This window comes from Diabrotica undecimpunctata, chromosome 7, assembly GCF_040954645.1.
Source record: "Diabrotica undecimpunctata isolate CICGRU chromosome 7, icDiaUnde3, whole genome shotgun sequence".
Lineage (NCBI taxonomy): Eukaryota > Metazoa > Arthropoda > Insecta > Coleoptera > Chrysomelidae > Diabrotica > Diabrotica undecimpunctata.
In genome coordinates this window covers 59,202,798-59,230,621 of record NC_092809.1, presented here as the reverse complement: position 1 = coordinate 59,230,621, position 27,824 = coordinate 59,202,798, and the positions used below count along the sequence as shown (strand labels likewise).

General features: G+C 31.7%; 1 protein-coding gene across 5 annotated transcripts in view; it reads right to left on the bottom strand.

Annotated features, from left to right (window-relative positions):
* CaMKII (Calcium/calmodulin-dependent protein kinase II) overlaps positions 1-27,824 on the bottom strand; it is a 699,413-nt gene that overhangs the window by 111,698 nt on the left and 559,891 nt on the right. For 3 of the 5 annotated variants that reach the window (XM_072537374.1, XM_072537369.1, XM_072537370.1), the window contains one exon: positions 926-1,063. The exons of the other annotated variants lie outside the window; for them this stretch is intronic. In XM_072537374.1, coding sequence (XP_072393475.1) covers positions 926-1,063 — 138 coding nt within the window. The remainder of the gene's footprint in view (positions 1-925; positions 1,064-27,824) is intronic. 5 annotated transcript variants of the gene reach the window in all.

The following is a 27,824-nucleotide window of genomic DNA, read 5'->3' as shown; positions in this document are numbered from 1 at the left end:
AATAAATGCCTATTTTTCATTTCTCGAATAAGTTTTTTTATTGGAACAAAAAATATAGATAAGTTTTAAATTTACGAAGTGATCATTATATATGCATATAGGAGAACAGTAAAGAACAGTACAAAAATGAGAAAACGAAATGGATTGGAGCAAAACGCATAAAATAAAAGACGATAAGGACACTACGACGATAAAACTCAAACTGCTTAACAAAGAATTTAAGCTCACTAGTTTTGCATTAATGATTGGTGAAAGGTGAGTTACATTCTTCCGTCATCTGGCCAGTTGTATTATTTTTTGTCGATCAAATGTGGATAATCTTAATCAAATACTCTTCTTCGTTAAAAAGGATTGTGTCTGGAGCTCATGCGAAACAGTGTACGTTCGCTGGTTTCATTACAATTGGAGATTTGTTTTAGCAGCCTAATTTCTAAGAACTAGCAAAAAATTAGGCGTTTAGGCGTAAACTTATATGTGAATATACTGTGAATGTAAACATTTTTTGATATATTGACAAAAAGCGTTCCATAGATAGATTGCTATTTACACATCTGACCACTGACTTATCATGTCATTAGGCCAACTTAGTATGTCATTTAGTTTTACATTTAGTTTTTATATAGCCTTCATATTTAGCTTATATTTTATGGCTGATATGAATGTATTATTAAAGATCCAGCAATATTTTTAGCTCTAAGAAAAACGCACAATCTTAATTTTTTTCTGACGCCACCTTTTCTCTTATTTATAAAAGAATTTAATACTGTTTTAATTAGTAGTAAAAGAATCAACAAAAAGCAAACCAAATTACTTTAATTTTATTAATCAACTGCACAAATCAATACTGTTAGCAATTGTTAGATGAAGAATGGTTAGTCAAAACTAAACATGTTAGGTTATTAATAAAAATCGATTTTGGCCTAACCTTGAACACTTTGCAACAACGCCTGACCCAAATTTAAGGCATTCGGCCTTGGATTTGGCTGAGCCGCTGATACAGAACTAGACGGAGAACCGGAAGCAGCAGGTGTTATTCTTGGTGATTGAGGAGGAGTTCCAGGACCTGGTGAGTTTTTAAATGTTAATATAAACAAACAAGAAACTTGATTTTAAGGTTCGTTTGTTTGATTGTTTGAAAAGTTCCTTATACGTAAGAATTGTAAAAGGTGTGTATTTATTAGATATACTAAGCAATATTATACATATAGAAGTTGTACCAAGCTAAATATTATAAGAATAGGAAATATATTTATAATAACATGTTATTTTAATTTTTATGTTTACTGAGTGCTGGGTTACATTCACGAGCTAAAAATCTGATTGAATAGATCGAGTAGAATATTGATATTTTTAAAGAACACACTTTTTGGTTTGGCAGTTTCGTATCAGTCAGTCATCAATCTATGGTAATATTTTATTGAGTGAACAAAGACTTGAAAGTACCAAGACTTCCATACTTTGGCTAAAGTTCTCTGTAGATCAAAAATACGTCATAAATGATTACCTTATCCTAGCATAGACAGTTTTTGGAATAACAACTAAATTTTTAGTTAGTTTTAGTAGATATCAATTAAAAAAAAACTAAAATGTAACAACCGACAACTATTTTCAAACTTGCCGCTTCATTGTAAAAGAAAACATTGGTACTAAAATAGAACAGGAGTTCACACAAAAGCGAAACATGGAAATAATACTTCATTCTGTAGTAAAACAATGTGACGGCATACCTGTAGAAATCCTATAAAAACGTCTTATTGCTGAGTTATCTAACTGTGGAATTAACAATAGTAGCTTCAAAAGCAAAAAATACAATATGATAATCTCAGCAGAAAAAAAACAAATGTAGAAAACATCGAACTATCCACTATGATGTAAAATTTTAATTTACGGGAAAATAATAAAGCATGAAATGCAGTTTAAATATTTGGGAATAGACATAACTGTACGACCGCTGTATTTATCCTTTATGAGGAAACAGAGCGCTCTTATGTCGTTTAGTGGAACAAGTTACTACCTAGAGTTGAGTGCTTAAGTTTTACAATGTTCGCATTTGTCGATTTTGTTTTATTCAATTTTTTGTATTTCATGGTGTTTCAGTATAGTTTTCTAGTTCCATACGTAAGGTTACAGCATCTCTAAGGGTATGTGCAAACCTATTTGATCCATAAATACAAGAAAATCATGTTTTAGATGTATAAAACTAAGTTGTTTTCCTTTGCCGAACCATTTTTAGGTTAGATACATAACATAGTTTAGTTACATAAAGTGCAAGTTTTCCATATTGTACCACGCCCAGTTGCCTATATTGTACCGGTACAATTTTAGATACCATTGGATATTTAATACCTAATTATTTTCAACCGTTCACACCGTTCTTGTGTGTTTTAGATGCTCAAAGGAAAATATGGGAATATGATTAACGACATGAGGCGGGCTCTTTAAACATTTCGTAATGGAGACATGAGATTAAATGAATGCTGCAGGCCGTATGGTGTCCCTTATCCTACCTTGCTTCATTACCTTAAGGGGACCAATGTCAAGGCAAATGAAGAAACGAAGGCTTTTGGCCGAGGCAGTGTATTACTAACAGCCAAATTGTTGATGAGAATAATATTGATGCAACTCGTATATTTAACGTTAACGAAACGGGTGTCAGCATTGTGCACAACAAATGCCAAAAGGTTTTCGCACAAAAAGGTAAAAGACAAGTTGGGCTAGTGTCCAGTTGAGAACATGGAGTCAACACGACAGTTGTTTGCTGTGCGAGTGCTTCAGGAATTTACGTTCCACCTATGCTCATATTTAAGCGTATGCGAATAAACAATGATTTGAGGGTTGGTGCTCCACCAGGCAGTATGGTTGAAATATCAGAATCAGGCTACATGACTAGTGCTCTCTTTGTAAAATGGCTCCAGGATTTTATTGATTCTGTAAACCCAACAGTAGAAAAAAAAGTTCTGTTGTTACTGGATGGGCATATAATACACTCAAAGAATCTTGAAGCAATTGTACATGCTAAAGAGTACGGTGTAATAATGCTACAACTGCCTGGGCATACGACCTATCGCTTGCGGCCTTTGGATAGATCATTCTTTAAGTCTTTCAAAGGCTACTACACTCAATCAGTTGAAAAGTGGCTTTTTTCTAATCCCGGATTATGTGTTACACAACTTCACGTAGCCGAATTGATTTCTAAAGTTTATGGTAGAGCAGCAAGCATTGAAATTGCAGTCAATGGTTTTCGAACTAGTGGAGTCTAGCCTGTTGATCGCATTGTCTTCAAAAATCATGACTTTTGTGCGGCTGAAAATTTAAATAACCATAAAGGCAGTGAAACTCGTGAAGATGGTGAAAATGAAGAGTCTAATGAGACAAACAAGAAACCACTTAGGTCTACAACAGGAGCTAATATAGAGTACGAAATAATCTGGCCTGAACTACCTAGTAAAGGGAGTTTAGCTACGACTACTACATCCACTAGCTCCAATAAAAAAACGCGCGAAGCAAGTGCAAAACTTAACATTTCAATTGATTCAATTTCCACAATACCGAAGCCTCATCCAAAATCCAAGGAAACAGCACAAAAGGCAATGGTTTTGACGGGATGTCCCTATAAAAATGTATTAGAATTAGCTAAACAGCTACATTTAGAGCAAGAACAGGTAAAACAAATAAAAATGAAATTGGGGAAGGTTAAACCGAAATTGTCCAAGAAACTTGTAAGTGCTTCAAAAATAAAACCAGAATGTAAAATAAGTCTTAAAAGGAACAAAGAAACTGTCAAGAAAAACTTAGCAAAAAGGAAATGTGAAAATCCTACAGTCTGTTCTTCTAAACGCCGCGTTAAGCCCAAATCAACCTGACATTGTTATAGAGATGTGTGTTGATATATGGTTGTGTTCAATTTGCGAGGAAAAAAAATTGAAGACATTGAAGAAAATTGAAGACATGTAGTGAAAAATTTATTTTCACTACAGCTGTTTCACCAGATTGCCTTTCTCAAGTGATGTATTTTTACTATGCCATACACTTTACAGTCATTAACTGAATAAGTTGAGCAGGAGAAAGCTATTTGTCCCAATTTGGGAATTTAGAATTATATTTATATTTTTTAATTTATTAATTTCCATAGATTCTAATAAAGACAGGTTAAAATCCTTATTTTGAATACGGAAAATTTGAAAATGGTCGTTAAAAGAATGATTATAATCTAAAAGGTGAAGTGCGTACGTAGAATCTGTTTTTCTGTTGTTGAAAATCATTTTGTGTTCTGATATACGTTTGTTAAAGGTTGTGCCAGTTTGACCGATGTACGTTTTTGGGCAATCACCACATGTAACCTAAGCAAATATATTTAGTAAAAGCGTAGATTAGCGTATAAAGTGTAGAGCCTATTAAAAATACGTTACTTGAGAAAAACACTCTACCGAAACAGCTGTAGTAAAAATAAATTGTAATGATTTTGTGGAAGTGTTAAAACAAAAGTTTTCAATGTTGGTTCTGTTTCAAACGGAAGCGTTGGAAAACCAAGGAAGACATGGTGTGATAATTTAAACACTCCAGTAGGCTAATATCGACATAAGAAATAGGAAGGCAATGGATAGGGACACCTGGAGAGAAATTCTTGGGGAGGCTAGGACCCACGCAGGGTTGTAAAGCCGGAATGAAGATGATAAGGCAGCTAATATAAAAGAAAAAATAGGCCTTAGGGCCCTATATATAAGAAGCAATAATAATAATAAGAAGAAGAGGAATAATAAATACTTAAATCATCTATAAGTAGGTCATTGGCAGCAAGATAAGTCGGTTAGAATTTATTCTCCAGTTGGAAAAAATCTTTGCGGCGCAGCTGGAGAATAAATTCCTACATCATATTTTCCTACATCGGAACAAAAATATTGCAAGTAGTTTTATCTCTTATGTATGTAATCTCTCTGTATGTAACATAGTAAGTTTAAATTAAATAGTTCATACAAGACGAATATATGATCTCAACTTGATGTACAAGTATATTGACATGACATACTTCATTAATACTATAATTATTCAAATCGTCTTGACCTCTAAACGATAGTCATTCTAAATTTTTAAATTAATTTTGATTGGCAGTCAGCCACGTGCTTGAAACCATTTTAACACCCGAATAATTTGTTTCCTCTCGATTAACATTATTTATCCAACGGTTATTTCAATCAATATCTTTTGAACGTTTTCTCGGATACTTGCGCTTATTTGCCACAAAAGTTTTACGACGCTGTAAAATTAATATTTTACGAGTTAAAAGGATGGGCCAGCTTGTGGTGATCCTTAAAACTTTTGATGAAAAACATTTTTTAGAACAGTGATAATTACTGTGTTTGTTTATTAAAAGTAAAAGTTTATTTTACATCGGGAAAACCAGAGAGCGTTTAAAACTTTACCAGTGAATAATAACTGATCAAAATGGCGTCTTATTACGGACTTTTTGTCCAAATTTGACATTTAGAATTGTCATTTTCTTTATCTTTTGTATGTACCTGCCTTTGCTGAATATATTTGTCTTGTAGATCTTTTAAATCAGAATACTTCACTTCTTAACGTGTTTCTCACCACATCTACCTCACCTATTCTTAAGCATTTTTTACAAAATCTAGAAATTTAGTAATTTACCATCTTCCGTTTCTTTTTTATTTCTATTGCGCTATATTTATCATACAAATATTTTTCATGATCCTAGAGCTTCTTCTAACGAGATTTTGTGCGCTTGGTTTTTGTGCTTTGAATTCTTTATCTCGCTTTATTATCATACTTTTCGTATCTATCCAGTATCCAGTGCGCGAGTGCCTTTATTTCCTATATAAAAAACTTAATTAATTTTAACTTATGGTGCTAGATCTGAAATATGCCAACGGTATGACATACAACTACATTTGTTTTAGATTTGCTGTACCTCACTTTAATTCTATTTACTCGCAAAACATTCATGTACTTTGCTGTAACTTGTTGGCCACATAATCAGTTCATAAACTTGTCATTTTCATTTCTATTTAAATTAATTACATGTAAACTCAATTTAAACTGCAATTAGTAAACTGCCAGGCTATTTGTGTAACTGTAAATCTAATTTTAAAATTAATAATATAATTACAAAGTTGAACATTGTGCTTATGTAATTATTTTACTAGAGAGCCATTGGGTATCCTTCAACTCAGCCACTATCTTTACGGATAGTGTTTTTTATAATAGCCATGTCCCTGTTAATATTTACAACAATTTTGTACTGAGAAGTGTTTAGTTGAAATCTTGATTCTATACAAACAAAATTGTCCATTCTGTTTACTTTATTTGCTTTAATTCATTTTAGTTTATTTAACATTAAAAATCTTTTCGGCAAACTTTTCAAGTAAAAGAAAAATAAGTTTTTAATAAGAAAACAGTAAAGGAAAGGTTTAAGAGGTAGCAAATTAAGAAGGCCTAAACATCATGTCTAATACCTTCATATCCGCGATCTTGCATGTTTATCTTATGCAGCACTCTGTTTTGAAGTATCTTTGCAGGCACGTATAATATGAAGTACAGCCATTTTTGTTATTTTCAGTGGTTTTGGGTTTTTTAATGCCAAAATATATTCCTATACTTAAATAACCAACTTGTTCCAGAAACGAACATATTAGGATTTAAAATGTATAAAATAATAAAAATATAATTATACTTAAAATTATGTATATTGTATAAATCTTTCGATTAAATTTATATTCAAATTTTTTCGGTGTAGAATCGTCACTTGGTAAAAGTTTCTGCGCAAATTCTGCCCGTCCGGCTATTAGAATAATTTTCACACGAGTAACAATTTAGTACTCAAGGCGAGTCGTACTCCGCGCTCGCGGAAGTCATGTAAAATTTGGGCATTTTTCAAATCGTATTTGGTATATTCTCTATAAAGAAAAAGTGTATTAAGATTGTACAATGACGGAAGGCTGCGTTGGGCCTTTCTTGCTTAAAGTTTCATTATAAACTCTTAAATCACAAGTGTTTTATTTCTTTGGAGCTGTAATTGGTCACCAAACGTGTCCTCAACATTCAACAGTTATTGTAAGAAACCTTCCTATGGAGATACATCCACCAACAAGTCCTTTATAAAATCGTCCCCCCTACAAAATCGGAAAGTACTGCAAAAGTTACCTCTTCAAAGGTTTTAACAAACCACGAAGTCGTACAGCTCATCTACACTTAGTCTTTCGCAATCGACGTTAAAGTATAGGTCCCGTTGTATACTTAATGATACACAGCCCCAAACATACGTAAAGGAGTTGCCACTACTAAAATTTTGCAAGAACGAATAAATCAGTTCATAAACTTAGCAGATGAGCAACAATGTTTCCGTATGCAAAAAAAGTAGACCCATGTAGATTTACAGATGCAGAACTGATCCTTAAAGGCAAAATAGAAGGCCGTATAGGTGTAGGAGGAAAAAATGTTTCTTAGTTAAAAACATTCAGGACAATTCCATGTGGCAGAAGATCGAGAAGTCTTAGCAATGTTGATTGCCAACGTTGGATAAATCTGCTATGGCACGTGAAACAGAAGAAAACCGCATTCCCATGCTTAATCGACTCGAAGAAAGCATTTGACAGAGTAAGACTTAAAAAGTAATACATCTTACACAAAATTAAAAAGGTCTATCAAAACAACAAGGTGGAAGTCAGAATAGATGGAAAGCTTGCGGAACCTACAGATACAGGGAATAGAATAAAACAGGAGGATTCACGCCCTATGCTATTCAATCCAATCATGGATGAAGTCATAGAGAACGTCATTAAAGGAAAAGGATACAGAATAGGAAACAATGAAATTTAAATTACAAAGACGATGAAATATTAAGAGCAAAAACCGGCTATAGCCCTCAAAGACTAGTTCATAGATTTAGCAGAAGAACAAAAGTATTTATTTAAAGTATTCAAAAGTAATTAACATTCTTTAACATAATAATGGGGGACTTCAACGCCAAAGTGGGAAAATGTACTTAAACAAGAAAACATTGAAGGCAATTTCGGAATTGATTAACGTAATGACAGTAGATCGTTTTGTAGAATTCTGTGTAGGGAATAATTTATGTGTGACAAATACATTCTTCAAACTACGCAAGCGTCGTTTATACACTAGGAAGTCACCAGCAGATACTAAAGAGAAGATCATAAGAAATCAGATCTATTATATAACAATTACTGAAAGATACCGAAATTCAATAAACATAATAAAACACTACCTGGTGCAGATGTCCCCTCAGATCATAACTTATTAATCAGCGACATCAAACTCAAACTTAAAAAAGTGAAACGCAAAAAACGGACTAACCGAATAAACACTGACTTTATTCGAGATAATATCCAAGCAAGCACACGAGATAGAAAAGAAGTTCGAAAAATCCGAAGAAACACATAACATCGAAGACCACTGGAATCAGATCAAAGCCATCAAGCAAGAAACAACAAAAAAGTATAAAGCTATTAATAAACGCAAACAACAATGGATGACTGATGAAATATTGAGACTAATGGAAAACAGACGAGAACAGAAAAATAAAAACAAAGAAGAATACAAAAAAAAAAAACAATAATGTAATGTAATGTAATGAAACATCCAGAGAGGTATAATCTGCTACACCTCATAATACAGGGCAAGATCGCCAGAAGAAGAGACCTAGGCCGAAGAAGAATATCCTGGCTCTAAAATCTTCGAGAATGAGATCAAGAGCCATTGGCTAATCTGTCTCGAGTTGCCTTAAACAAAGTGATTATTGAAGAAGAAGAAGAAGAAGAAGAAGAAGAAGAAGAAGAAGAAGAAGAAAGAACCAGTAAGAGGTAAACCGGAGGTCGATGGAGTTTGCATTGGGACAAGTTATGGAAATAGAGTTCTTATGTATTACAATGTCCAGCTATGGAGATGTTGAAAAATATTAAGTACAAAAAGCAAATAGATTAGCAGAATGCCCCACACATTAACATTAAACAGCATAAGACATGAAGTACGCATTAAAAACAACACCCAACACAACCAAAATACAGATGATGTAAATGGTGGTGAAAACAGCAGAAATGAGAATACTCAGAAGAATTATAGGAAATACGTTGAGACTGAGAGACCAAAAAAGGAGTAACCAGATCAGAACAAAATGTAATTTACAGGGTATAAATGAGTAAACTTTCGCAGAAAGCAGTGCATATAGTGCATTTATGAAAGGAATTGATAGCAACATATTCATGTTATTAAGAATTTATACACAATGTAGAATAAAAAATAAATAATAGATAATAGGACAAAAATGTGTACAAATAAAATGTACTTCAACACAACAAAGGGTTTATTACAGGCATGTTCATGTCTTCAACACTATTTGAAATATATTTGGGAAACACAAAATTTCCTTCACAAAAATAGAATAAATGACAACAGTAGAGAAGAAGATATAAGTATCCTTGTCTACAACAAAAAAGCATTAATAAAAGGTAAAAGGATGCTAGCAAAAACAAAGAGAGCAATTAGGAAAATGAAATTCATCTGGTGAGATAAGCAACTGAGCACGAAAACAAAAAAACACATAATGAAACATTAGTGCGAAGTATTGTGACAATGTCGTGTTAAAAACTGAATAATACCTATTCAATCAACGATAATACACAATATAAACAGCAGCAATATAGATACAACAGATACCTTCGAAGATACTGTCGAGTAACAATAATAGATAGAATAAGAAAAAAGGAAAGAAGACAGAGAATATTGATAGGAAAAAGATTATTAACATAATTATATAGAAAAGACTGAAGTGGTATGGAAATGTAAAAGAAATTTTGTCACCGACCTTATTCAATTATCCCAAGAAACTCTTGAATTTTAAAATCATTTATTTTCAATCGAGGAGAATTATTGAAAATGATATATGGACAGATTAAAAAAAATACATTTGAAGGTACGCATAACTAACAAGAATTGATAAGGAGAGTACACAAGCCACTGATTCTCAAAAAAATATGAGATGGAAAATATACCAAAATACGAAACTAAACGCAGGAGAACTTTTCCATTTGAACAAAGATCGTGAGCTGTGGTTCGATAATAATTCTAATACGGCCCATAAAGAAGAAAGGTGTATCTAGATGCCTTTAATCTTTGAAAATCTGGGATTAGTAATTACAAGTTTCAAAAGGTGTCGCTTAATGAAAGATTCTCAATTTAGCAACTTAAAATTACTTACTTTCCCTTCTTTTGGTAGTTCCCCAGACTGCCGCCAGAGCGGACATAATGTCTCCAAAGCAACCAATTTTAACGCCCTTTTTAATATACAGGAAAATAAAGAACTAACAAATCACACAACGCGTTACTGCCGCTAACTTCATTTGCTTTAAGATCCACCGAACCGGATAATAAACACAACTAAAACGTAATCCACTAGTAATAATACATTTCTGTCAGTGGTCCAAAATTAACTGATCGTTTAATCGTAGTTGAGTTTAAGAAAATAAAGGCTACAACTATTTTTAGTCAGACGAGTTAAAATAAACGCATCCAAAAAGAATTGTCTGTACGCGGGATTATTTAACCTGCCTTGCGGAAGTCAGTTCTGCTTTCTACTACATTTTTACGAGCGCGATAAAAATTATCACCGTACCGAATTCCCAAAGTCCATTTGTTTGGTTTACGTGTTTCCACAGAGCCGGCTTTACATTCATTGCATGTTTTGAATGGAATATCTGAATATTTTTGCATATCTACGAACTTCAATAATATGTATAGTTTTAGTTTTAATGAAGTTACTAAAATCTGCTCTGCAGTTCTCGAAATGTATATTGTAATGTACGAAATTGGCACGGTGTTGAATGGAATATTCAATGATATCGGATTAGTATGCACAACGAAGGGTATAGAACTAAGAGTAAGAGTAACAGACCACAAAAAAGAGAATGTCGGCAGAACGGGGAGTGCCGACAAAAGTCAAAACTTTTATAGGCAGGTATGGAAAACATCTTTAATATTGAGAAAAAACATAAGAACATAACAACTTCTTTAACATAGAAGAAATATCTGTCTGCAGTAGTGCCTTTACTGCAATGCATGGTATCACTAGATCTAAGTTGGTTCATACTCAAACCTCATTGAAAACTTCCGGAATTGCTCCTGTCGACAAAAGAGGAAAGCATTCTTCAAAACATCGTTAGTTACTTCTGATTTGAGTACCCAGATTTAGCAACAAAGTGCTTCATTTCGGGGTAGGTTGCGTCATTATAGCATTCACAACTCCAAAAAAGTGTATTTAAGTAAAGAGTTGAATATTATGAAAATGTTTCAAATGTTTAAAGAAACGTATCCTGTTGCATCTGTTTCGTATGACACCTACAGAAACATTTTTAATAGCAAGTTCAACATTTCATTTGACAGGAAGATAGGACAGATACCTGTAGCAAGTGTGATGAGTTTAATGCAAAAATCAAGACTCTTCATTCTGTTGATGATGCAGCACAGATAAAAGCTCTATCTACAGAAAATAAATTGCACAAAACTCGTGCCCAAGTTTTTTATGATAGAAAACGACCTGCCCGACTAAAAGCTAGGAGAACTTTTGAATATGAATCAATCGCCATGGACTACCAGAAAAAAATTTCGCTGCTCAGCATCAGCACTAACGATGTTTATTATAGGAGACAACTTTCTATGTTTTCGTTCAACATTTACGTACTGTCTTCAGGAAAATCCTGTTTTTTTACATATCCTGAATATGTGTCAAGGAAAGGATCTGACGAGGTATAATCGTTTCTGTTCTTCTTCATTTTCAATGAACCGCCAACAGAAGTCCGTCATCTTCACATTTTCTGCAACTCAGCTGGCGGAAAAAATAAAAATTTTACGATTGTTCGGGTACTTCATTACATTGTCCACGATATAAAGCATCTAGATACTATTTAAGTCACATTTCCTATCAGAGGACATTCGTATCTAGAATGTGATAAAAACATTGGCTTGATAAATTTGAAGCCTAGGATGGAACTACCCGTAGATTGGATAAATCTATTTAAAGTTATAGACGCGAATCAGAAATTAACGAAACAGTGGACTACTTTTCTACAAGAAAAATTTATTCGTAAGTGTCCAATAGCTCTGCAGCAAGTAAGAGAACTTCGAGTGATGAAAGAAAAACGCGGATTGGTTTTTTACCGAACCACTTATAATGACATTTGGGAAAGCAAGCAAATAACAAGTAGATCAATAAAATCTGGTGTGCCTAGAAAAATAGAAAAGAGCGAATTTGAACTACCGAGTCAAGCGTACCATGGACCATTACCAATTTCACGAGCTAAGTATAACGATTTAAAAGTGTTAAAACGATTAAGAATTTTATGAAACATTGCTATACAAATGAAAAATCTCTATGTAAGCTTATGTCAAAATTGGGCATCGTTGGTTTTTAACAAGTTATCTGTGACGTTAAAGTAGAAAGTTTCGATATCTACGCTGAAAGATCGAAAAAGAAGTGAAGACATTAGAAGAAAACGTAACGTACAGTGTATAAATTAATGGACACAAAATAGAAAAAAAGAATGGAATAACCACATAAGCTAATGGAGGAGACCCTTGTCGTCAAAAAAGCAAAAGAAGTATCGGACAACCGCGCAAAACATGGAGTGAAAACTTCCATAGAGGTATTAATCCGCAGTCATCCACAATCAAAAAACAATCAGTATTGCTTGTAAAGAGGTAGAAGAAAAAATCATTTGTTATTCTCATAAAACATCATAATAATTGTATTGCTTACTTAACAATTTCACTGACGTGGGAGTGTAACGATTCAGTTATCTTAATTTTAAAACTTTTAACGGTGCTGTACCAAAATATTCCGTAAAGAGTTTTTATAACCCCATGTCTAGAAATTATTTTTTTTTGCTCCGAATATGTCAAGTATGTGTACTTGTTCCCCTTTTTATAATAAATTAGTTCTAGGTATATACCTAGTTAAAAGTGTTAAGATTTTCTCGTGAAAACAATACAACCACTTTAAACACAACTGTACACACCTTTCAATATGTAATTAGCTTTGCCCAAAGTTATAAAGAAATAATACGGCTTATTAAATTAGTTAGTTCTTGGCTTGCCTGTTGAGATGGCTAGTTATGTAAATTTACGTTTGTTTAATTGCGGTAAAACTTACATTTTTGCGAGTTTCATTGATGATAAATTTTTCACTGGTGCTCCGCTGTCAGGTTCCACCCTTTTGCTATCATCTGGTTATTGTCAACGTGGTATGAAGAGATTTTGGGAGCAATAACCCTCATCCTTTTCGATACATTCGAATACCCACCTGTTTTTGACTGTATCAGATGAACCTTTTACGTTTTACGAGATTATAGCTCATAGTTCTTTTCATTTATTAACTTTTAGGAGATTTTAGGTGATTTGAAGTTTTTATTAAAGACATAATTTTTCTTTCAGTTTATGGGTATATCGATTTTTACAGTTTTGTGTTGATAATTCTTTGATATGTTTTCTTCTTCTTCTTCTCAGCTTTCTGTCGTCCATGTTTAGACATAGGCCTCTCCCAACTCCTTCCATCGGTATCTATCCTGAGCAACATATTTCCAATTTGTTCCGGCTATTCTTTTAATATCATCAACCCACCTCATCTGTGGTCTTCCTTTTGGTCATTTACTTTCGTAAGGTCTCCAATGTTGTATTGTAGTGTTAAAACGTTGGTCTTTTTGTCTAGCAGTGTGGCCTGCGAAGCTCCCTTTAAGTTTGGCAATTTCTGTTGCTATGTCCTCGACTTTTGTTTTGGATCTTACCCAGTCGTTCCTCTTTTTATCTGACAGTCTTATACCTAACATTGCTCTTTCCATTGTTCTTTCTGTTGTGGCTAGTTTATTCATATTTGCGTTGGTTAGGGTCCAGGTTTGACATCCATATGTCATGATAGGAAGGATGGATTGGTTGAACACTTTGCTTCTCAAGTATTGGGGTATTTTGCGGTTCTTAAGTATCCAACTTGTTGGATATCAACAATCAACAATGTTGATTAAGAAGGAACACCAAAGATAGGATGAACACACTTGACAAAAGTGGTATTTACAAATTAAAATGTGATGATTGTGATGCCTTTTATGTAGGTAGAACCATTAGAAAGTTATCCACTAGAGTTTCAGAACATTTGAAAAGACCAAACTCTTCAAGTTTTGGTCAACACTTATTATCCAGTAAACACAATTTTAACATCAACACTGGTTCATCTATCTTACATGACATTAGTAGAAAGAAAAACTATATGGAGTTGGATTTATTGGAAGATTTGGAGATTACAACGGAAACAAATGGAAACTCTCACTGCCTTAATACTCAAATTAATTTAAATTGTACTAAATTTAAACCTATTTTTAAAAACTTTATTACAGCTTCACCTCGTAGGGGACCCAGCTCGACTGTTTAGACTTCCTGCACTGAGCACATCCATATTAATTTTATAGTTCTACCATTGACTGTGGGTTCAACTGAACTACTTAGATTACACACTATTTATATACTTTGCTTTCAATTTTGATTTTTAATTTTAGTATTTTAATTACATAGTCAGATTTCTTCCTTTCTACATTACAGATAGTACTTGGTAGACCATCTTATTGTAGTCAACTACCCACTGTCTAATATATTGTTTAGTCTTTTTCTTGCATTCTTACTTAACGTCGACTTCATTTGCTCTCAAACTAACATCCTAATTATTATAGACAGGTTTGAGTGTGAGATCTGGATTATTCAATCTACTTAAAAAATATTCTATATAATTTTATATTTCATCAGTGACCTCCTATAGTAGTGCCAGTTGGACTTTTGGTCAATACTTAGTTTCATAGAATTTTTAAAAGGTGCAGATCACATATCTATGATTGTGACTGCTCATCCAAGCTGTCATTTGTCACATGTCACCCCAACATTTCCGTTAGATCGGGAGCCATTCTGTCTCCGGCTTCGGCACGCAATGTAGCTTTTCTTTAATAATATTAAAGTGTTGGTTTGTCCTTTCGTAGTGTAGTGTAATGTACAATTATATGTTTATGACATTTTGTTCTTGTCAGATAGGCTGCAATTGACGAAGTAAGTCCATAAACGTTAATCACATAAAAACTCTTTATCAACCATAAACTTCGAGTTTTTATCGAAGTTAATCAATTTCTTTGGTTATAAAAAAACGTTTCTTGGCTTATTTCAGATGCCCCTGAAGATGATCTAGGGATCGGAAGTACTTGGGCAAGATTAAATTAAACTGTGCTCGATATATGTCTTTTATTTGATCAAAGTTTATTCTGTAATATTTATGATATTTGATATTTCAAATATATTTTAATATAGTGACTTTTACCATTTTTAATTTTTGGGATATTTGTACTTTTCTGTTGTCTTATAAATATTTCTGTTTTTTTGACATTAAAGTATTTAAAAAGAGTGGCGCCTTTTTTTTTTGTTTATATAAATATTTCTTTTATTCTAGGAATAACCCCGTCTATAATCTACCACGACTGAGCAACAGTGCCTTCCAGCATATATCTAGTGTATCAATGTACTAGGTTTATTGTGTAGTAAGTTAGTTCACTATGTATGGTAGAATTTTAATTACATAAAATGTCCAATCTATACCAGCAGATATTGATTTATCATATAAAAATCAGCAAGCTTTAAATCATAATAATAGACATTTACCACCAGCTCGTTATAGATCAAAATACAAGGAAATTGTATGTTCATCTACAGACAACAGAATTTGTACCAATCTTCAAGAATTTAGAGTACTTTATTGCAATTGTTCGTAATTATTTAAATATATCAAACATATAGGATTTTATTTACCACTAAACATACCTTTGTTGCTGTAATTCTTCTTATGCATTGAACAAACACAAATAAAACATAATTTAGTACAAATTTATACTAGTGTGGGTATTATAGTAAAATGTTTACCACAAACTGACATTAATCTTAGCTTTTAGCTAATCGCTTGTCCTCTGTTCAATGTCATAATATTGTTTAGCACAGAATACTATTTGGAACATAGTAATGATAAATTTACTACATTTAAAATTTTAATTTGGAACATCTCATTTTAGTTTAATTTTTGCTGTCGTTAAAATCTTTACTAAAAGCATATCAGTGATCGATGACGCCTCTCTTTTATATGATATTACAATGATCTCCACATTTGGTGCAAGTTAATTCATTCAGTGTTAATTTTTTCTCCAAATTTGTAGAACATTGTAATATTCATAAAAAAGAAATATACCTAAAGGTGGCGCCATCTGTCAGAAAATTTTAAAACGTATTTGTCGCGTAAGTAAGTCTTCTCTGTAATATTCATTGGCAATGGGATTTATAAATCGTGGTCTAGAATTGCTATTCCTGATGTTTCGTCTGTAACTGCAGAAACATTTTCAGAGGTGATGTGGTAGCAACTATCGATCACTGATTCAGAAAGTTGAAGATTAGAGCAATGTCATATCGCCTTTGTTAATATTTTTCGCAGTTGCAGAATAAATCAGAAATATCTTGATGCTGATAACAATTAATTTAACAACAATTTAATACTAACTAAGATAAAAGTTTAAACATTAATAAACTGTATAAAGTAAGGCCTTATCAGTATAATAAACCATAGATCGGACTTAGTTGACGAATAAGCTGTGGAAAATAGATTACATCGATAGTTTCATTAATGTTTTTCTTTAAAACGAAAGAGTTTTTCTTCAGTATCCATATGATACTTTTCTCAGAACTTTTTGACAATGTTTCACGTAAAAAATATGTGATTTCGCTCTGTTCCATGATAAATTGTCCACCCTGTAAATATATTTTACATTTTAAACATTTTACTACCAAAACGAAATTATACATTCTTCGTATCGATTATAAGATTATCTGAAATTTAAAATTAGAAATATATTCAAAGTAGACTCGAATTCTAAAGAAATAACAAAAAAGCGGCATTGCATTACAATATCATTCCGACAGAAATATATAAGTAAATATAACATTCGTCATTCGCGCATGCAATCGAAAAATTTCACTTGCAGATTTTAAAATGTGTAAAAAGTGGAATAGAATGTTTGTGGATTAGATTTAAAAAGATTCTTGATAAATCAAGCAATTAATATAAGCCATATGTTTTTGTTGTGGATTATGAAGTGTACAAACTATCGCAATTCTTTCAACTAGCTTACCATTATGATATCACAATTTACAGAGTGACGTTTTTAGTAAAAATAATATGAACTATATAAAGAATTGCGAATGTTTTCGGCACTTAAGTTTAGAAGACCATTTAAAAAAATTTTTAGTTGGTCATACAGTGTTTAATGTATTTTATTTTATAGTTGGTAATACTCAGGTAGCAACATTACTTTCAATTTATTTTACAATTATAATTCCTTATTTTCTGTGTATTTCTTATATATTATTTTTAAAATATTAATAAATCAGTATATAGGTGTGGAATTGTAAAATATTTACTGTTTGTTTCTACCACGACGACTTCGGGTGACGCCTGTGAGTTATTTCCTTCTACAGTATTAACAGACTAATAGAATTTTTATAACACAAACTAATATATACCTATAGACCAGGGCGGAACTGTTTTGAAGTAGATGCGAGAAGTGGCATTCTGATTTTTGCAGAAAAATTCGTGTGATAATTTAAGTAATAATAATTGACTTATCTTTCCTCTTAAATAAGTCGGGAATGATACAGATAAAGTTATAAGCAAGGAAAACAAAAAAAAAACAATTTTTTTAATCATTTTTAAATATTTTAATTTTTTTATATATATATTTCCGACCTATTTGAGAGAGAGGATAAGTCAAGTATTATTACTGAAATTATTACACAATTTTTTCTGCAAAAAAATGCCACCTCTCACATCTACAAATCCGCCTTGATCTACTTATAAATATTTTAAAAGGAGCTAGTATAGACAGGGTAGTATAATTGGTTTTATAGCCCAGGGAAATAAGCTTTATTTCGTGATACTCGTCCGGCCAGGCAAATGACAGTTGTTAAGTAGTATGAACCTCTACAACAAGAACCTATATGTTTCCTGCAGTCGATTTTTTGGACGTAATTAGTTGTTAACAAATTAAGACCAAAAAATGGTAATTTTTCGCTTTTTTCATCTATCAGCTAAAAGTGAAGCATTTGAAACAAATTTCAGAATGAGAAACTTATAAGTCATATAAAAACCTTTAAAATAGCGTTTTTTAAATGTTACTATTCTTATTTATTGCTTAGACACTTGCAAAATAAGTCAAACATTTTCGTTTTTTATAAATATTTACTTTTTTTTTAAATAAACTTATAACCATTATATTACATACAGTGTTGAGTCTTGTAGTGCTTAAAATATGATCAAAATTTCAAGTCCATCGGTCAAATAGTTTAAAAGTTATTTAATTTGTTTATCACATTTTTCTTTTGCAACAATATAAGTCAGAAAATTACGAAGTTATAGCAGTACGGGCAGCTTCTAAAAGAAGAAGATTTATTATATAATTATTATTTTAAAAAAATTAGAAAAAATATTTTTAAATATTGCAAAATAATTTTGCAAAAACATGTCGATTTTTTGCTTATAAACAATTTGAATAACTTTTTAACCATTGCATGCAAAAAAATTATTTTTTCATATTTAGAAAGCCTGCACTTCTTTAGAAATCTAAAAGAAAAAAATATTAACCTAGGGCACTTTGAGACGAAGCGTTTTTTTTTTAAAAATTTATAACAGCTTTGTTTATATCAAGTAAGAGATCATATTGGGGTCAGCTTAAAGAACATTTTTAAAGTTTTAATGTGCAAAATTCGAAAAAGATTGCATTGTAATGGAATCTTTACCAAATCTTCAAAAATATGGTCCTGAATATCGGCCGAATTTGAAATTCATGAGAGCAGTGGAAAGGAAAGGAGCTTGTTAAATAAACTATCTAATTTGTTTAAACAATTTATTGTTTGAGGTAATTTTTATTGTAAAGAATAAATATTTATGATTAATATACAATTATTCAATAAACTAAATAATTTATTTATAATAGATTTTATGAAAAAAAAATTGTCCTATTCAATTATTTCTACTTTAAATTACTTACTAATATTTTTTTAAAAATAAAAATCTCAAATAAAAATTAAGATTTTCTTCAATGGAAAAATCATCTCAATGAAAAAATTTATATGGCAGTCAATTTATTTATTTATTTAACACTTTTTGCTTCAAAATTACTTTCTTTTAATAAATTGAATTATTCTAAAACGAAAGTTACTCTTGTATTTTTTTTCGTAAAATACTTACTTTAAAAATGCAAATAAACAATTAAAAATGCCGATTTGAACGTTTTTCGAGGCCATTTTTCAATAGGTTGGACATCGAATTTAAAAAACAAAAATATGAGGTGAAAGTTTACAAAATAGGTTCAAAATGCGCAAGTCCATTTTGATTTTATATAGCATAAGTCAGTTTAAAATATCCATAAACAAATTGATATCCATTATATATATATATATATATATATATATATATATATATATATATATAGACTTGACAAATATCTAAACTTTAACGTTCAAAACACATTGTTTATTTTTTACCCATAATTTGAATCTTAATTTAATCGAAAAAATAATTTTTATAACAATTTTTTAACAAATATTTTATTTTTTTTTTAACTATCTATTCTTTTTATTCAAGTTCCCGTGGTAAACTTTGGGTAAACTTTTCACTGTAATATTGCAGCATTATATTCTTCCGATTAAAGTAAGATTAAGATTGTGGGTAAGAAATAAACAATGTGTTTCAAACGTTAAAGTTTGGACGTTCGTCAAGTCAAGTCAAGTCATATATTACGAATGGCAACGGTAATCAATTTGTTTATATGTTAAACTGACTTTTGCAATGTAAAATCAAAATGAAAATAAGCATTTTTAAATGAATTGAATTAAACTTTCATCTTCTGTTTTTTGTTTTTTTTACATCTAATGTTCAATCAATTAAAAAATTACCTCGAAAAACGCTAAACTTGGCTTTTTTCAGATATTTTAGTAGTTTATTTGCAATTTACGTTTAAAGTAAGCGTTTTACATAAAAATCATAAAAATAACTTTCGTCTTAAACTAACTCTCAAATTATAAAAAAGAGGTTTTGAAGTGAAAAAAGCAATTTTTTATAATCTGTTTAAAAATTGTTATACATAAACAGGTTGCCATGGAAAATTTTCGGTAAACTTTTCAGCGTAGCATATTGGCATCATAATAATATCGATTAAAACGAATTTTAGCATGTGGGAAATAAAATATGTATGAAGTTTATTGAAGAAGTATATATTAATCATTAATGCTTAATTTTTTACCATAAAAATAATCGCAAATATTCCTAAAAAAAATTAAAAACTGAAAAAAGAATTGCTTAAACAAATTCGATTTAACAATTTAATTATTATAATGATACATATTCGTCCGTACGTACGGAAAAGTACATACAAATTAAAAAAAGAAACGTCAAAATCCATAAAACGGAGATACAGTTAGCAGCTCCTTCCCCCCTCCACCGCTCTCACTAGTTTCGAAGCCGACCAATTTTGAGGATCACATTTTTTAAGCCTTGTGAACAATTCCATTAAATTGCAATCTTTTTCGAATTTTTCACATTAAAACTTTAAAGCATGTTCTTTCAGATGACCCTAATAAGATCTCTTAATTGATATAAACAAAGCTGTTATCAATTAAAAAAAAGGCAATAACTTCGTCCCAAAGTGTGCTAGATCGACGTTTTTCTTTTAAATTTGTAAAAAATTTTAGGCTTACTAAATATGAAAAATCAGTTTTTTGCAGGCAATGGGTAAAAAGTTATTCTTATTGTTTATAAGCAAAAAATCGACATGTTTTTGCCAACTTATTTTGCAATATTTATAATTAATTTTCCTATTTTTTAAATAATATTAATAGAATAAATCTTCTTCTTTCAGAAGCTACCCGTATAATTAATATAATTATATAATTTTCTGAGTTATATTGTTGCAAAAAAAATTAATTTTTAAACAAATTAAATAACTTTTTAACTATTTGACCGATCAAATTGAAATTCTGTTCATATTTTAAGCACAATAAGACCCAACACTGTATGTTTTATAATGGTTATAAGTTTATTTTACGAAAAGTTATTAACATTTATATAATACCAAAATTTTTGACTTACTTTGCAACGTTCTAATTCTAAGCAACAAATAAGGATAGGAACATTTAGAAAACGCCATTTTGAAGGTTTTTATACGACTTATAAGTTTCTTATTTTTAAATTTGTTTTTGTTTTTTAACCTTAACCTTGTCCGGTTCAGTGTCACAAACAGGGTACTTTTTTTGCTTATTTCCCTGATATATTATTATAATTGAGGTAGGCAACATCTAAAAATGGCTATGTTACGTCACCAAAGGATATTCTCAATATTTCAAGTAATTTCATCTGATTATGTTAACTATGTCGACAATTACTATGTAAACAGAATCCGTTTCACTTAAAACAAAATTCTTTCTTTTATACCGAAGTCTCAAGTGTTTGTAAACAAGGAATCAAAGTTTGCCTTTGTTCCGCATTGTCTTCTGAAATACTGCAGAAGGGGATTAATATCTCTTAGTTAACAAGCTTATCAAAACTAACGACTCTCCTACAACGAAAACTTGGTTTAGTAATTGTATAACTTTTGTTGCGATTTAAGACCCGTCCTACTTGACGAAATCACAATAGAATTATATTTCCGCAAGTCTGCATAGTTGCGTTTAAGTTATATTGCAGGTGGAAGCGATTACGCGATCGTGGTATAATAAATTCAAAGTAATGTTGCCGAAGGAAAACTTAAAAATAATGTCATCAGTACGGAAACTTTTTACTGTTATGTGGAGAGAACTAAAAGGTAAAAGAAAAGAAAGAATATGATTTACAGTTAAAAATTAAACAGATAGTGCAACACTGTTTGAAATATATCAGGGTTTTAAAGTTATGTATTGACATGAGCATTGTAACGAACTGAGCAACGGATCAAAAACGCTACGTCAGCCTAAAACCATAATAAACTCGTTGAATCTCCGAAATTAAACAAACATAATAACAGAGCTTACGACCCATTTAAAACAAATTTACAGAAATAAGTAAAAGCCATTATCATGACTACTAAATCTTTTTAAATGAGAGTACTACATCGATTTTTGTGTAGTCTAATATTTTTAGGTTATAATATTTTGAGGTTAACTTTTTTGTTGTAAAATATTAGTTTAATCGAGATGTGGTAGTTGTATTTTTTATACTGTATTTGACTCTAAGACTTTGGTTAAATAGAAAGAGACATTGGGTAATGAAAACAAAGAATTTCAGCTACTAAACTTAAGTCAAGTTATTAACGAATATATTATCTTGATTTTCTTTTGAAATAGAACCAGTTGTGTTCAGTCCGAAGCTCAGCTAGAAACAATAGTCATATGATAGAGGGAGTTTCACGATACTACAATACTTATCACGTCCTGTTATTTTACTATGCAACTCCGATCAAAGATTTACGAGTAAATAACCAAAAGGTGTAAATTTTGCTTCCTTCTAAAAGTCATACAGAGCACCCACAAACTATTTTTAAGCAGGAGACGTACACATTTTCATTTTGTGTCAGTTAACGTAAATTTTTTATTTTAAGAATGCTTTCTTAGAGAACTAAAGGCAGCTGTATTGGAGTTAGTAGGTAGTCGCTGCTAAAATTTAGTCATGTAAACATACGATCGTTCTTAGCTTGTACTAAACTTGGACTTAACGTCTGAATAAACTCAAAACAAGATTTTTTTCAATCATGTATTACCTTTTCTTTTAATTTTGAATAATGGATAGAAACACCAGCAAAACCAAGCTAATGACACCAGCAAGGAAAACATAACTGGAGTAAATCTGTATGTGAACCAAATAAGAATTGAACGTGTCTCACAGTACAACTACTTGGGAACTATAATCAATGAGTCGTGGGACAATACCCAAGAAATGTCGCATCTAAAAGTCTAAAAGGCAAAAAGTGCATTCTTGACTATGAGCTCTGTGTTAAATAGCCATGACCTCACCCTAGAAACAAAAATAAGGCTCCTTAAATGTTACGTGTACTCAGTGCTTCTGTATGGAGTAGAAACGTGGGCATTGAAGGCGGAAACTCTATTAAAACTTCAGGCTTATATATATATATATATATATATATATATATATATATATATATATATCTGAGAGTATGCTTGAGAATGTTTATTACTTGCTAAACTGGGACCGTACTATATTCACAGACCAGCCAGTGGAACATTCTATAGACCGAACACTTATTAAATTTAAATCCTACAGACCGATCACGATTGCATCATTTCTGTTAAATGCAGTAGAAAAGATTCTTCATAGATATATTAAGAAAGGGCCATTAAGAGATCATCCTTTAAATATCAACCAGCATGCCTATCAAGAAGGAAAATCAAGAGAAACAGCACTGGACGAGGTAGTTCAGAAAATCAATCACTCCATTAATTATGAAGAGATTGCGTTAAACGCCTTTCTAGACATAGAAGGCTCATTTAATATTGCACCACCAAATTCTCTTTATGATGCAGCAACATCAAAAGGGATATCCACGAACGTATGCAACTGGATCAAACCAAGGCTGGAAAATAGGCTGCCAAAATGGATGTTCTTTCTCTCCTCTTATGGTCACTCTTGGTTGATGAGCTGATATCGTTCCTTGACGCCGAGGGAATAGAGGTGCAGGCATATGCGAATGATTTAGTAATTATGGTAAAACGAAAACATTAACATTAAATATCCCTACTAGATGGCACGGCAGGGAAAACAGTCTAATCAATACCAGCAAAACAGTAGTAGCCAGTTTCAGTTTAAGGAGATGAACCCTAGATAACATCTGTATGTCCGCTCTATATGGAAAACTGTTAAAGATGGCAAATGAGGTCAAATATGTAGGAGTAATACTAGATAGGACATATCGAAGGATATCTGAGATGAGGTATGGAACGCAAACAGATGTACTGGCTATATATGACTATAGTCAGATCTATGATTAGGTTTAGGTTTATCAACAAAAGAAGCTAAATAAGCTTTAACGAAAAATGCAGAGTTGTCATGTTCTATAAATTAAAACTTCGAACCTTAATCATAACACGAGCGATGAGGACAGCCCCAATCGCCTCCATGGACGTTATACTGAACCTCCATCCATTAAATATATGGTTGGAGAAGGAGGTAAAGGTAGGAGCATACAGAAGGTTGATAAAACTTTAAGAAGCGGTGCAAAAGGATAACGAGACCAAATTTTTAGGCTAGTAAGCCTTAATGAAAGCCTAGGAAATCATTCCACTATCTTCCGGAAGCGAAAATTTATACTATAGAAATGTGCCTGCTGGAACTAATAATAAGAATAGAGATAATATGTAATTTATCGTAGGTATCCTAATAGGCCACTGTCTCCTTAAGGGATATTTGAATAAAATTGGACTGTCGGAAAGTGCGGATTGCAGATTTTGTCATACTGAAGACGAAACGGCAAACACTATCTGTCTAACTGCCCAGGGTTAAATAAGATAAGGCTCAAAAAATTTAATCATTATCAAAGCGAGCCCTATGACTTTGTAGAAGTGTCACTAAAATCCATAATATACTTTGTTTAAAAGGCTGGGCTAAAAGGACAATTCAAACCCAAGGATGATTCACAACAGACTACTTAGGTTGGGTGAAAGTGTTGCTGGGTACCCACTCATATTAAACCTAACCTGAGTCTTCTCAGAGCTTAATAATTTTAATACCGTACGTATTTGAGATGAGTCAATTTTACCCTTGGAGGGGGTCAGAGCCGTATGGGTTACCTATAGTATAGAATATTTTATTTAATCAAAATTACAAGGTATATTAGGACCATACGATGATCACAGACCAACCAGTTGTATATAATACACAGGATCTTGCACTAGTTAAATAAAGATACAAAAGTGACAAAAGATACCTATAATCTTGTTAACTACTGGTGCCATTCCGAAGAATCTAGTAGGAAATCAAACAGTTGATTCTTAGTGAAAATCTCTATAAGACCATGAGAAAAGCGACAATGCTCGCGACTTCTAGATGAATAAAACAAATTGTAGGAGACACTTTAGTGCACTAGGTCACCTAGGGCTCAACACAGAAGGGATCCCCCAAATTTCAACTTTTGATACTCTCGTTATTTGGGATGGAGATTTTTTGAGACGAGTCAATTTTACCCTTAGAGGGCGTAAGAGTCGTATGTCTTACATCTGATATTATTTAACACTAATGCATACATATTCTGTAGTGTCAGTAAAATAAAAACCCTCATAAAAATATTAAAACCACTCAACATATTCCTAGAGATCTAGCTTTAGAAAGCACTTTTAAAATAAAGTTGGCGAAGTGACGTAAAGTGGTTTTTGAATCTGTACATTTTTTGTGTAAACTTACGATTGTGGATACCGTGTATACGGATGGTTATTAACTGTTTACTTAAGTATAATAATATTTTAGGCAATGTTAGTAAATAACTAACATTGCATAAAAGTATTAATACTGAATCAAAGAAGCACGGTTTTTGCATAGTTACTGCATATTTTTTGGATGACAACATAAATTAGGATATTATTTAGTAAAAATAGGTTTCAGTTGGGAACTGTTGCAGTCCTATTTACTAGTAAAGGGATATCTTGAATAAAATACCTTATATTACTGGATAATTTCCTCGACTGAATTCAAATGTACATAATATCAAATAAATTTACGTCGATATCTTTAAACGTTCACTACCTAAAGATATTATTAATAAAACAAATAGTTTATTTACATATATCTTCGTGGCAAAGTAGGTAAAAGGTTAAAAACAATTTAGATTAAGACAAATCAGTGTTGCAGGTACAAAAAGCTTGAAGCGAGTAGGTACATCATTGATTTTTACCAAATAATGTCAACACAGAGTAATTAAGTCATTTAGACTACGAAAGGCACACTATTAATATTTATCTTCCATAAAAAGTAATAATTCACCTTTTTTTCTTTTTAATATACAATATTATTTCACTAAATAAGGACTTTATGTTTACGCAGTATTTACTTTATAAACAAAACTAATTTAAATACTTTATAAATCAAAAACAGTAATTAATTGGTAGAAATGTCATAGCATAAAGATACGCCCGCACTTGACCAAACCGGACGGCAGCGGAATGCACCGGAATTATGTGCCGTAACGAGCATTTATCGACAAAATAACGCCAGTTCAGGCAGTGAACTTAAATATTTCATGGAACATGGATCCAAAAATTATTATTGTTGATTGTACGAAGAAGAGAAACAACAAAATAAACTTCGAAAAAGTATACGTTATAAATGAGTGAGCTTTTAAAAACTTTTATCAACATTTCAGAATGATTTACGAAAACTGTTAACAACTCTTATCGAGAACTCTCTCTCTTTATTTTTTAGTTCGTTCCGCTTTAGTAGCGCTCCCTAAGTCATCAGGCAACGTACCGATATTAGTGGAAAGGAAATCCAGAAATTAGCCGGATCGTTAGATAAAAAGGGCTTAGATGGTTGGACACGTGGCAAGATGGAAGATAGAAAAAGAACTTCCTGCTGCAAGGTAAAGATAAAAAAGGAGAGGATGACATAAAAGAAGTTACTTAAAACGCGTCAGGAAAATCTAAACAAATGAGGATAAGAAACTGAAGAACTGCGGCTATGAACAGAGTTAAATGTGCCTTAAGTTGTGCCTTAAGTTAGACGAGAATTAAAGATGAATCTAGCTGATCAGATTGTAGTAATATAAATAGCTTTAGATTTATTTATAATAAAAAAGTAGTTGCTGTTTAATTTTTATTGTGCTTTTCTTGTTGCCGATAAAAGTAGAGGAATGCATTGAAAAGATCTCGTGTAACGAAAAAATATTGTAGTAAAGTTGTTTATTGATAACCTGTCATGTTCACATTCAGATAAACTATGTCAATTTAATTTAATTGAATGACAAAACTCATAGCTTTGCTTTTAGTTTAGAAATTATTGTAACGTTATTAATTCCTAGCGAAATGATTTTAAAAATAAATAGGTATAGTGTGTACAAAGGTTTGAAAATAAAAAGTACGGAAAAGTACGAATTTTAGCTGACATTATAGCCAAATGGTTTAATATTGTGCCTTTTGTGATTTAACATATTGTCATGTTCAGCTAAAACTCTGATAAAATTAAAATATTCGTGGAAATGTGCGTGGAAATTCAATTTTCAGATTCGTTATATGCATTTGACATATGTAGAGAAAACACGATGATTAAGGCGAGAAAAAGGATCAATAATTGGAGTGGGATTAAATATTAGCTTAATAGTAACTGTAAGACACTAAATAAATACTAAATTAAACTCCAAAGAAAAAGGAAGACGAAATGTAGGACGCATCTTAAAATGATGGAGCGGAGTTTGATGCCTGATCAGGCCTAAACCCCGGAATAAAGAAAAAGGCCGATGAGTACATTTTGTTGTATATCAATCAGTCAAAGAGCTTACTGGGCGTGCCAAGGTAACAGTTTTATATCTCTCAGTTATTTTCAGGTTTGTTGGCTTAAACAAGACGATACTCTTTGATTAATTTTTTTAGGTAGTTTTACAAATCTGTGATCTATTAAATCATTGTCAACTATTGCTTCGTGTTTAAATCACAGTGTGTTAAAAGTTCCATGGAGTATATTATCAAAACCAGGAAATTTTTCA